A 13,480-nucleotide genomic window follows, 5' to 3' on the forward strand; every position below is an offset into this window, starting at 1 on the left:
ATCAATCTTCAATGTAAGGATCATTCACAGCATTCCAAAAATAATCAATTAATCAATCATAGATCAAGGGCTAAAGGTGGGAAACAAATGAATAACGTAACTATTACATAAGAAGAGAGGCAGACTAACCATTCTCATTCATCTACCTGCTGTTTTACTTCAAAACATTTTGTTCTTAAATATTTCAGCTTTTCATTCTCAAGCTTCTGTCTGAATGCTAAATAACAGCATTCTGTCTGCAAGTATAATTGGTATTACTTTTAGTTTTTATGCCGTATATCATGAAAACCTCAGTATCATGAATCTTAAGGGGAATAATCTTCTAAGAATCCATTACAAATCATCACTATTCACTTTAGAATCATTATAAATAGTTCAGTACAGTGGGCAGGTCCCACACCACACACCAGAAAAATCATGGACTTAAGTTCTATTTCAGAGTCTTGAGTATAAATCCCAACTCAAAACCGTGTGCAGGACTAAGCCAGCATCGCACTGTCGGAGGGTCAGCGCTGAGGGAGTGCCGCACTGTCGGAGGGTCAGTGCCCAGGGAGTGCCGTATTGCTGGAGGATCAGTACTGAGGGAGCACTGCACCTTTGGAAAGACTATTTTTCAAATGAAAAATAAAACTTTAGAAACCATCTTCCTGGTTCAATCAACATAAAAATATCCATCACCATTATTTTTAATGAAAAGTTATTCTTTCTCATTTAATACACTTAAAGAATCTCTTTGGATTCATCCTAATCTTCTCAGTCAAGGGTATCTCGTGCCCCCTTTTCACCCTCCTGATTTCTTCTACAGTAAACTCCTGTATTCCCTGTATAACTCCAGGGATTCCCTTGATCCCAGCTGCCTGTACCTGAGCCACGCCTCCTTTTTTCAGGTCAAAGCCTCAATATCTCTTGTCATCCAGGGTTCCCTATTCCTGCCAACTTTGTCCTCCCCCTCACAGGAACATAAAGACCTTGAACTCTAGCTATTTCACTTTTAAAGGCCTCCCACCTGCCAGAGGTCCCTTTGACTGCAAACAAACGACTCCAATCAATCCCTGCAAGCTCCTGTCCAATTCCATCAAAGTTCACATTGCCCCAGTTTAGAACTTGAACCTGTGGACCAGTTTTGTCCCTCTCCATAACTAGTTAAAAATTAATAGAACTATGGTCACTGGTCCTAAAGTGCTCTGCCGTTGTCTCCTCCACCACCTGTCCTGCCCTACTTCCCAAGAGTAGGTCGAGTTTTGCCCCTTCCCAAATAGGACCCTCTATTTCCTGCTTGAGGAAACTTCTCTGAATGCACTTAATGAATTCCATCCTATCTAAGCCTTTCACTGTACGGCAGTCCCAGCCTATATTAGGAAAATTAAAATTCCCCACTATGACACCCCTATTGCTCCTGCAAGTCTCCCCAATCTCCTTGCATATTTGTTCCTCTAATTCCCGTTAACTATTAACCCCTAATACAGCCTATAGTAACGTCACCATCCCCTTCTTATTTCTTAATTCCACCCACAAAGCCTCACTGGATGTTCATTCAGTTATTTCATCTCTGAATACTGCTGTGATACTCACCTTAATCAAAAATGCAACTCCCTCTCCCCTCCTTCCACCACACAGTCCTGCCTAAAGCACCTGTACCCTGGCACATTAAGCTACCAGTCCTGTCCCTCCCTCAGCCGTGTTTCTGTAATGGTTATAATATCCTAGTTTCACATACCCATCCATGCCCTGTGTTTATCAGCCTCACCTGTAGCCCTCTTGCATTGAAATAGATGCAATTTAAGCCAACAGGCATTCCTCGCTCCCTGTCATGTTCCAACCTGACCTGTCTCTTCACTTTACTCAAAGTTTGTGCGAAGATTTGTAGCTCGGGTGCTCATTGGTGTGGTTCTGTTCGCCGAGCTGGAAGTTTTTGTTGCAAACGTTTCGTCCCCTGGCTAGGTGACATCATCAGTGCTTGGGAGCCTCCTGCGAAGCGCTTCTTTGATGTTTCCTCCGGTGTTTATAGTGGTCTGTCCCTGCCGCTTCCGGTTGTCAGTTTCAGCTGTCCGCTGTAGTGGTTGGTATATTGGGTCCAGGTCGATGTGTTTGTTGATGGAGATTGTGGATGAATGGAGTTTGTTGGCATTCATCCACAAACTCCATCAACAAACACATCGACCTGGACCCAATATACCAACCACTACAGCGGACAGCTGAAACTGACAACAGGAAGCGGCAGGGACAGACCACTATAAACACCGGAGGAAACATCAAAGAAGCGCTTCGCAGGAGGCTCCCAAGCACTGATGATGTCGCCTAGCCAGGGGACGAAACGTCTGCAACAAAAACTTCCAGCTCGGCGAACAGAACCACAACAACTTCACTTTACTATTTCTGAATACAGTATCTCCTTCCAGCCTCAATTTTAACAGCAGATGGAGCTTAATTTAGATAAATGTGAGATGTTGCATTTTGATAAGGCAAATCAGGCAAAACTTATACACTAATGGCAAGGTTCTGGGGAGTGTTGCCAAACAAAGACACCTTGGAGTGCAGGTTCATAGTTCCTTAAAAGTGGAATCGCAGGTAGATAGGGATAGTGAAGAAGGTGTTTAGCATGTTTGCATTTATTAGTCACTGCACTGAGTACAGAAGAACCTCGAATATCCGAACGGAATGAGTGGGCACTATTTTGTTCGTCTAATTGATTATTTGGTCAATTGATTCAAAGCCTTTCCTCTGGGGCTCGGAGTTTTCTGTTAAGTCTGCTCCCCGTTCAGGAGACGAGGCAGCAGCACACTGCACTGCCTCGTCCAACTCCAGGGAAAGTGTGTGGGGAAAGACAGAGGGCAGGAGGTTAGTCATTCAGAGACGATGCCTGGGCTCCCATCAGTCCAGGACTGTTCTTGGCAGCATTTCAGTAAGCTGAGTTCACTTTTAATCACTGTAAACAAAAGATGCGATCACTGTTGGAAACACGTCTTTGATGTAATGTTTCTATGATGATCTTGAAATCTCCTTCGTATAATCCGATATTCGGTTCCTCTGTATAGGTGTTGGAATGTCATGTTGGGGCTGTACACTCATTGGTAAGGCCACTTTTGGAATACTGCGTGTGATTCTGGTCTCCCTGCTATAGGCAAGATGTTGTTAAACCTGAAATGGTTCAGAAAAGATTTACAAGGATATTGCCAGGGTTGGAGGGTTTGAGCTATAGAGAGAAACTGAATAGATTTGGGGCTATTTTCCCTGGAGCGGAGGCTAAGGGATGATCTTATAGCGGTCTATAAAATCATGAGGGACATGGATAGAGTGAATAGTTGCCAGAAGAAATGGTGGAGGCTGGTACAACTACAACATTTAAAAGGCATCTGGATGGGGACATGAATAGGAAGGGTTTCGAGGGATATGGACAAAATGCTGGCAAATGGGACTAGATTAGTTCAGGTATCTGACCGGCATGGACGAGTTGAACTCAAGAGTCTGTCTCCATGCTGTACATCTCAATGACGTTATCTGTGGTTCCCCAAATTAAAAGAATCAATTCTCACAATCAGACCATTGCTCGGTTACAATTTCTTGCCCTTTATGTTTAAAGCTGAATATAATATTCTGCTTTTTAAAAATAATTATTTGACTGATTAAGTCTGTTTCACCCAATTTCTTCTCATTCTTTAGCTAGTTCTTCACAACGATTCAAAGGTTGAAGCCCGTATCTGGTAATCAGTTTCACTTCACAGATTACTGGTATGGAAAGAAAATGGAAACATTGCGCTGTTACAGTACGAGCTGCTCCTCTGACCTTGGGACAGATATAGTTCTTGGACAAATTAGAGGCAGCTTGGGTGACACGGTGGCTCAGTGGTTAGCACTGCTGCCTCACAGCACCAGAGACCCAGGTTCATTTCCCTCCTTGGGCGACTGTGTATGGAGTTGGCACATTCTCCCCGTGTCTGCGTGGGTTTTCTCCGGGTGCTCTGGTTTCCTCCCACAGTCCAAAGATGTGCAGGTCAGGGTGAATTGGCCATGCTAAGTTGCCCATTGTGTGAGGTGTATTGGTCAGGGGTAAATGTAGGGAAATGGGTCTGGGTGGGTTACTCTTTGGAGGGTCGGTGTGGACTTGTTGGGCCAAAGGGCCTGTTTCCATACTGTAGGGAATCTAATCTAAGCTTCACCATAAAATCCCACCACCTTGACAGAAAACCAAACCTTTATAAATTCTACAACATTACTTGTGTGTCCATACTGATGCACAGCCAAAGATCTCAATGGTATAAATTGTAAAAGTAAACATAACCATAAAACCAAAACACTTTGAAGAATAGTTACTTATCCTAATAAAAGTGTCATGAGGAATAAAGGCCCCAATTGTCCCTTTCGCTCTAGATTATATACCCAATGTTAACATGAGCTTTAACAAATCTGCAGTGCAGCCACCAGAGGTCCCCACCTACTGTCCCAGCTGACCCTGATTTCTCCATCTACAAACCTGCATTATTTGGCAAATGGAGGAGTTCTAGTAGAGTCTTGTTCTTTTTGCTTAGGAGGACATTGAGCACCTTCACATCTCCCTGCTGTGCTGCCAGGTGTAGAACAGAGTTCCCATGGCAATCCAGGAGACCCATGTCAGCTCCAGCTTGAAGCAATAACTCCACCACCTTGGCCTGTCTTGTAACAACTGCCAGGTGCAATGGTGTCTAGAAGTAAACAAACCATCGATCAATATTACAGAGAATAAAGAATTCAGTCTCTTTGGACTGGAGCAGGAATGCAAATGGTACACCCCACTAGTCAACGTATAATTGCTTAAATAAGGCATCTGAGTAGAAGTGAACTTGATGGAAATCCATGGAAATGCTCTATTGGGTGGAGTCATACCTAACACACAGGAAGATAGTTGTTGCAGGTCAGTCATCTCCACAGGAGTTCCTCTGGGTGGTGTCCTTGGCCCAACCATATTGAGCTCCTCCATCACAAACCTCCTTCCATCACGTCAGAAGAGTGGATGTTCACTGTTTGTTGTGAAATTCTCAATATCCATCCCAATTTTGCAGATATTTAAGTAGTCCTTGTCCCCACACAGCCAGACCCTAAACAACTTCTAGGCTTGAGTTGATATGGAAAAGTAACATCCAAGTCACATTTGTCTGGCAATGATCACCCTTTGACATTCAAAGGCACAATCATCATTAGGTGTCATGGCATTTTCCCCACTTGCCTGGATGAGTGCAGTTCCAACAACACTCAAGAATCTTTAAAAATCACACAACACCAGGTTATAGTCCAACAGGTTTAATTGGAAGCACACTCCTTCATCAGGTGATTGTGGAGGGCTCGATCGTAACACAGAATTTATAGCAAAAATTTGCAGTGTGATGTAACTGAAATTATACATTGAAGAATTGATTGTCTGTTAAGCATTTCTCTGTTAGAATACAGTGATAGTTTCACTTCTTTCATGTGTAAATCACAAAACCCTTTTTTTAAAAGTTGCATTCTCGAGTTAGCTGTTAACAATGGTGATAGCTAGACAATGTGTTGAAGGTGTTAGCCCCCTGTGTTCTCTGTCTATGACCTGATGTTTAGATTGATTCCAATCTAAAAAGTGAAATAACAGAGTTTTACATAAATTCATGCAGTTTTTGAGCTCAGAGTTCGACATGAATCTATGTGGTTTTTGAGCAAAGTGCAATGTAACTTTGTACCAAAAAAATTCACCACACAAAATATATATGTGTGCATGTGGGTCTTTGTCTGTCTGTGTGTGTGTCTGTCTGGGGTGGGGGTTGTGAGTGTGAGAAAGTGTGTGTAGTGAGTGCAGAGTGTCTTAAGTCTGTGAGGGGATGCATGCGTGGGAGTCTGTGTGTCTATAAGGGTGTGTGTGGGTGTCTGTGTGCGCGTCTGTGTGTATCTGTGTCCGTGTACATGTGAGAGTGTGTGTGTGTAGGAATATCTGTGTGTGTGTGTGTGTGTGTGTAGTGCAATGGTGATCACCTGTAATGTGACATGAACCCAAGATCCCGGTTGAGGGACCTTGGGTTCCAGTTAAACCTGTTGGACTATAACCTGGTGTTGTGTGATTTTAAACTTTGTACACCCCAGTCCAACATCGGCATCTCCGAATCTCAAGAATCTTGACACCATCGGTACCACAGTCACCACTCCCAATATTCACTCCCTCCAACACTGATTCAGTAGCAGCAATATGTATTCATCTATAAGATGCGCTGCAGAAACTCTCAAAAGCTCCTCAGACAGCACCTTTGAAACCCACCTTCGCTACCATCTAGAAAGACAAGGAACGCAGATATCTTCAAGTTCCTGTCCAAACAATTCACCATCCTAACTCGGAAATATATCGCCAATCCTTCAGTGTCACTGGGTCAAAACCCTGGAATTCCTTCTCTAACAGCATTGTGGGTCTACCTACAGCACATGGACTGCAGTGGTTCAAGAAGGCAGCTCACCATTTTCTCAACAGTATTTAGGTACAGGCAACAAATGGTGACACAGCCAGCAAAGCTCAAATCCTGTGAACGACTAAAACTATGTTTGATTGTTCTTGTATGCAATGGTGCACCTCTGAAACTATCTGACGACACTGAAGTAGGAGGCTTGAAAAGTAGTGAGGAGGGATGAAAATATTAGGACCAAGGAAATTAGACAGATTATTATCATCCCGTACCTCTGGATTACTGGAGAGGGAGAAAATCACTACCTATGAAATGAGACAAATAGTCAGGCTGATGGTACATGCAATTAAGACCGCTCAGTGCCTCACAACACATTTTGGTAATTGTAATACAGAGCCCATTGAAAGGGTGACTGAACAGTGAGAGTTGCAGATTCAAATGCAGTGTCCAACAAGAGTGGACCAACAATACAGAGATCAAGAATTCAAATCTCAACATGGTTCAATTAAACTGTAAATTGAGGAAATTGTGGTTAGCATCAGCAATATGTCCAGGAAAGCTGCTGGATTGTTCTGAAAACCCATCAACTCATTACGTTACTTCAAGGTGTAATTGACCATCTTGCTCTGTCTGAATCTAACAACCTGGATCTGACTGTAGAGTAACTAGGGATGAACAATAAATAGCTGTATTTAAGAACAAACTTGCAAATGTTCCTGTCTAATGAGTTCAGACAAAAAATAATTTGAAATTCCCATCTACATTTGGGGTTTATAGAGGAGTACAGACTTCAGAACAAAAGAAGAAATGCAAACTTTGCAGAAAACGTACTTTCTTTACAAGAGTGACCCCTGATCAGACAGTGAGAAAAATTTTAAATCACAGACAGCCTGAAGTGTAGGTTCACCAGAATAATCCCAGCAATGACAAACTGTAGTAGAAACATGTCTGTTTGGGAAATCATTAATTTAAGAGTGTGTCAAATGTGAAAGTTTAGAGGACTTTATTTGTGAATTGCGTCATTGTAGCACAGAATATTTTATCCCATGGAGTGAGATATATCAGAACCATTTCACCTTTATAGGGAGATTTGGATAATAATTAAAAGAGTAGCAATGGGAGAGCACAGAGCAGTGGAATTTGTTTGGGATTAATACAGAGCTATGGGAAGACAGTAGCACAGTAGAATTTATTTGGAATTTTTCAACAAAGATCACAAACAGATATGATGGACTGAATGGTCCAATCCTTTACTTTGTTTGGTCTACCACTGCTTTGGGCTCCACAAGCTGGAAACTATACTGTCATATAAAACTGTTCATCAATTTTATAAATTATCTGGATGTAGGCGTAGAAGGATGGGTTAGTAAATTTACAGATGACACTAAGGTAGGCAGAGTTGTGGACACTGCTGAAGGATGTTGTGGGTTACAGAGGGACATAGATAAGATGCAGAGCTGGGCTGAGAAGTGGCAAATGGAGTTTAATGCAGAAAAGTGTGAGGTAGTTCCCTTCAGAAGTAGTAACAGGAATGCAGGTGTCCAGGTACATAAATCCCTGAAAATTGCCACCCAGGTTGATAGGATTGTTAAGAAGGCACATGGTGTGTTGGAGTTTACTGGCAGGGGGTTTGAGTTTCGGAACCACGGGGTCATGCTTCAGCTGTACACGACACTGGTAAGGCCGCACCTGGAGTATTGCGTACAGTTCTGCTCACTGCATTATAGGAAGGATGTGAAAGCTTTGGAAAGGGTACAGAGGAGATTTACTAGGATATTGCTTGGTATGGAAGGAAGGTCTTGCGAGGAAAGGCTGAGGGAACTGAGGCTGTTTTCATTGGAGAGAAGAAGGTTGAGAGGGACTTAATCGAGATGTATAAGATAATCAAAGGATTAAATCGAGTAGACAGTGAGAGCCTTTTTCCTCGGATGGTGAAGGCTAACATGAGGGAACATAGCTTTAAATTGAAGGATGATAAATTTAAGACAGATACCAGCGGTAGTTTCTTTACTCAGAGAGTAGTAGGGTGTAGAACGGCCTGCCTGCAACTCGCCGACGTTAAGGACATTTAAATGGGCATTGGACATACAATTGGATAATAAGGGAATGGTGTAGGTTAGATGGGCATCAGATTAATTTCACAGGTCGGCACAACATCGAGGTTGAAGAGCTATACTGCGCTATTCTAAAACATGGAGGATTAGAAAGATTAAGACAACTTATATTTTTCAAAAAAGGATAAAATATGTAAATACTGTTAGGTCAATACATGTTCAAATAGCAGAAGGAGAAGTGTCATGCAGTCAGATTCAGTCAGTGTCTGCAATTCTCACTTCAAACCTCCAATGAAACAGCTGTTTTAAATTGCATTCCCTTATGTGTACTGTCCAACCCCAGTGAATCTTGCCTGATTCTGCCCTGAGTATATGTACCTGATAAAGATCGTTCCTCATGTTGATGATATCTTGTCCGGGAAGGCTGATTATAACTTGCAAAAGATGTTGAACCACTCCAGATTGGAAATGAATAATTGCAAGATGTAAAGCTCTGTCAGTGACATCAAAAGGCAAAGAAAAATCATTGAATGTGGTAGTCTATATACCTTGAACAAAATAGTTAATGGTCCTAGAGATCTTACAATTTTACAGCACCAAAGGACATAACAACATACCAATTAGGAACAGAATTAGCCCATCTGGCCCCTTGCGTCTGTTCTGCCATTCAATAAGATTTTGGCTGATCAATTTGAGTTCTAAATTCTACATTCCCATCTATCCCCAATAATCCATCATTCCCCATCTAACAAGAATCTATCCGTCTCTCACTTAAAAATATTAAATTATTTTGCCAGCTCCACTCTCTGAGATAGACAGTACTAAAGTCATACTCATACAACTCTCCTCATCTCTGTCCTGAGAAGATGACCTCTAATTTTTAAGCAAAGTCTTCCCCCATTACTGGGCCGATCCACAAGAGGAAAGGTTTTTTCACACAGCTGGTTTTGAATTGTTGAATAATTCCACACCACAGAGGGTGTGGATTCAACATTGTGGAGGGTGCTTAACATTTTTGATTTCTGGGAGAATCAAGGAATGTGGGGAGTGAGCAGGAAAGTGAAGGCTGATGATGAGGGATGACTTTATTGAAGGATAGGTCAGTCTTGAGGAGCCGAATGGACCACTCCTGCTGCTGTTTCTTTTGATGGCATCATTGCATGTTGAATACACTAGGCAAGTCTGGCTTTTGGTACCACTCAATGCTTCAGACAGATTTTTTTTTATAAATAATGCCACACAGGGCTGTTCACCTTGAAGCCTTGTACTGTGCAGCATGAATAAAGCCTCTTGTATTTCTCACACTGCAACGTGGCTCACACTATTTACCAACACTCTTTAACAGTTGCTGTTGTGGTAAAGAGCCTCTGCAATGTGGGCGAAGCTTCTTGAGATTTGGGTGGTAAAGGGAGATTTAAAGACAAAGGTTGCTGCAATACAGGAATACAGGAAATGTAACGTTTGGACAATAAATTTCACTTTACTTTGCACTCTGAAAAAAGATGAAATTAATAAAATGGAAAAGAATACTGGCTCCGGTACCCATGGGGATGGCCTCAACTGAGACCTTGGGTTCATGCCACACTATAGCTAACCCCATTGCACTGTACACCCTCTCTCACATACACACAGTCTTACATACTCTCACACCAACACAGACCCTCTCTCATACACAAGCTGTCTCTCAAAAGCACACAGATGTACCCCCGCACTCATACCCACATGCACCCTTACACAGGCTTATACCCCATCACACTCACACATACTTGACCAAGCTTACACACACTCTTTCACTCTCCTGCATGCACAGACATATAAGTTTATGGAGTGAATTTGTATTTGCAAAATTATGTTTTATTTTGCTGAAAACTGCATAAACCATGTAAGATTCTGTGAGCCTCAGTTTAGAAATAGAACCAGTCTGACTCAACAATGGGACACAGACAGACGTTAACCTCACACCTTTAATGCATTACCTGAGCAGAGATGGCACCTTTTGTTAGAAAAGCTGAAATTATGTTGAGAATGTAACTTAAAAGGAGTTCTGGGAATTACATATTAAAAACAGTAAATAGCATATCCCAATCTAAAAGATGAAAGACTTAATGTAAATTTGTTTAATATATCATTATGGCTCCATGACACTGTAATCCTTTTGCTACAAATTCTGTGTCATATGGTCCTGTTCCACAACCACCTGATGAAGAGGCAGTGCCTCAAAAGCTAGAGCTTCCAAGTAAACCTGTCGCACTATAACCTGGTGTTGTATGATTTTTAACTTTATCCACCCCAGTCCAACACCAACTCCTCCAAATCATGACTTTGAAAATGGTCTACTGATGCAATATTCTTATTAGAAGATAGAACATCACAGCACAGTACAGGCCATTCAGCCCTCAATGTTGCGCCGACCTGTGGAACCAATATGAAGCTCATCTATCCTACACTATTCCACTTTCATCCATATGTTTATCCAATGACCATTTAAATGCCCTTAAAGTTGGCGAGTCTACTACTGATGCAGGCAGTGTGTTCTAAGCCCCTACTACACTCCAAGTGCAGCCACACCAGAGTTTTGTACAGCTGCAGAATGACCTTGTGCCTCCGAAACTCAATCCCTCTACCAATAAAAGCTGAAACACTGTCTGCTTTCTTAACAACCCTATCAACCTGATGGCAACTTACAAGGATCTATGTACGTGGACACCGAGATCTCTTTGCTCATCTATACTACCAAAGCTCTTACCATTGGCCCAGCACTCTTCCTTCCTGTTGCTCCTTCCAAAATGAATCACCTCAAATGTTTCCACATTAAACTCCATTTGCCACCTCTCAGCCCACCTCTGCAGCTTATCTATGTCCCTCTGTAACCTGCAACATCCTTCGGCATTATCCACAACTCCACCAACCTTAGTGTCATCCACAAATTTACTAACCCATCCTTCCACCTTCTCATCCAGGCCATTTATAAAAATGACAAACAGCAGTGGCCCCAAAACAGGTCCTTGCTGAACCCCACTAGTAACTGAACCCCAGGATGAACATTTCCCATCAACCACCACCCTCTGGCTTCTTTCAGCTAACCAATTTCTGATCCAAACCCCCAAATCACCCTCAGTCCAATGCCTCTGTATTTTGTGCAATAGCCTACCGTGGGGAACCTTATCAAATGCCTTACTGAAATCCATATACACCATATCAACCGCTTTACTCTGTATGGTCACCATCTCAAAGAACTCAATAAGGTTTGTGAGACACGACCGACCCTTCACAAAATTGTGTTGACTATCCCTAATCAACTTATTCCTCTCTAGATGTTTATAAATCCTATTTCTTATAACTTTTTCCAACACTTTACCCATAACCGAAGTAAGGCTCACTGGTCTATAATTACCAGGGTTGTCTCTGCTCCCGTTCTTGTACAAGGGGACATTTGCTATCCTCTAGTATTCTGGCACTATTTCTGTCGACAATGACGACATCAAGATCAAAACTAAAGGCCCTGACTTCCCAGAGAATCCTCGGATAAATCCCATCTGGCCCAGGGGACTTATCTATTTTCACACTTTCCAGAATTGCTAACACCTCCTCTTTGTGAATCTCAATCCTATCTAGATGAAAGTGAGGACTGCAGATGCTGGAGATTAGAGTCGAGATTAGTGTGGTGCTGGAAAAGCACAGCAGGTCAGGCAGCATCCGAGGAGCTGGAGAACCATTATTCCTGATAAAGGGCTTTTGTCCAAAACGTCGATCCTCAATCCTGTCTAGTCTAGTAGCTTGTATCTCAGTATTCTGCTCAACAACGTTGTCTAAGGATTTATAATTATAAACACTTGAAGCTACGTGTGTTGTTAAATAGTAAAGGTGTGATTTTAACCTTAACCAGAGTGTCGGGGTGGAGAGACCAAACTGTCATCTGAAGAGATAACAACTGTCAGCTCTCAGAGAAAGCACCATCTAACTAATAAAGGCACCTCTTAGCTAATATTCCAGAATTCACAGAGAGAACAACTCTGACAGAAGAACTGACACAAGAACTCAACAAAGAGAGGCATTCCTGATGCGACAATTCAAAGGAGTTGGTGTTCCTGAAATAAGATCAGTGGAGAGGGCATGGGGCATTCTGGAAGATGTATCCTAGCTGAGAGACTAAATTCTATTGTTCTATTATATAAGTGAGACTTGTATTTTATTGGAACAGATTACCATTAGAATTTTGTTTTATGTAGGAATAGTTAGTAGTTAGAGGGGAATTGTTTGGTGTTTTATAAATCTGTTCACTGTTGGGAGTTAGATAAATAAATTGTTACTTGTTGATTACAGAGAGAAAGGATTTCATTTCATTTAACCACTCCTTTATAACAGACTGGGGAGGAGTGAGAGGTAGGTTATACCCTTATCATACTACTTTTAACAGATTATAAGGTGAAGCAAGCTTCTCTGGGTGTTTCGGTTTTAGTTATGGGGGGGTGGGGCGGTGGGGTCAACCTCCACTTTATAACAGTACACTTTAACAATAACTCATTAGTTGTAAGTTGCTTTGGGATGACTACAGTCTGAGATAAATCATAAACACCAGCATTGTGTAAAGCAGATGGCCAAACAGCCTATTTTCTGCTGTAAAATTCTCTCGCGTATTGTCTACAATCAATCGGATGAACTTCAATGCCACCTGTAGTGAGCTATATTGCTACAAAGATAATATGATACAATAGTTTGGAATAACCTACGTATCTCCATTTTGGTCCTGAACTGCAGTAAGGTGGCGCTGAACAGCAAGCAGCATCTTGGTATCACCAGTTACAGAATAATCCAACAAGGCACTGGCATGTCTTTCAGCAAGGCTTAGGGCTTTTTCGAGGAAGCACTGATCTAAAATAAATCACCACAAAAGATTAGTCACTCCACCACATTCAGTAACATTCCATCACTGCAGTGTGCAAATATTTTGTTCTCAACATTACAGTTTTCAATGTTTCTCTCCCTATTTAACTCACCCATCAATAGGACAGTGAAGGGACAGGGGTTACA

The 13,480-nt window shown here is 42.0% G+C and overlaps 1 protein-coding gene across 4 annotated transcripts in view; it reads right to left on the reverse strand.

Annotated features, from left to right (window-relative positions):
* nfkb1 (nuclear factor of kappa light polypeptide gene enhancer in B-cells 1) overlaps window positions 1–13,480 on the reverse strand; it is a 97,707-nt gene that overhangs the window by 9,725 nt on the left and 74,502 nt on the right. For all 4 annotated transcript variants that reach the window (XM_043674520.2, XM_043674523.2, XM_043674522.2 and 1 more), the window contains 3 exons: window positions 13,180–13,321; window positions 8,828–8,942; window positions 4,472–4,679 (listed from right to left, as the gene is read on the reverse strand). In XM_043674520.2, the coding sequence (XP_043530455.1) occupies window positions 4,472–4,679; window positions 8,828–8,942; window positions 13,180–13,321 (465 nt within the window). The remainder of the gene's footprint in view (window positions 1–4,471; window positions 4,680–8,827; window positions 8,943–13,179; window positions 13,322–13,480) is intronic.

The sequence above is a fragment of the Chiloscyllium plagiosum genome, unplaced genomic scaffold (assembly GCF_037043375.1).
Source record: "Chiloscyllium plagiosum isolate Xiang-an unplaced genomic scaffold, Cpla_swu_hap1 HiC_scaffold_36, whole genome shotgun sequence".
In the NCBI taxonomy this organism is placed as follows: Eukaryota; Metazoa; Chordata; class Chondrichthyes; order Orectolobiformes; family Hemiscylliidae; genus Chiloscyllium; species Chiloscyllium plagiosum.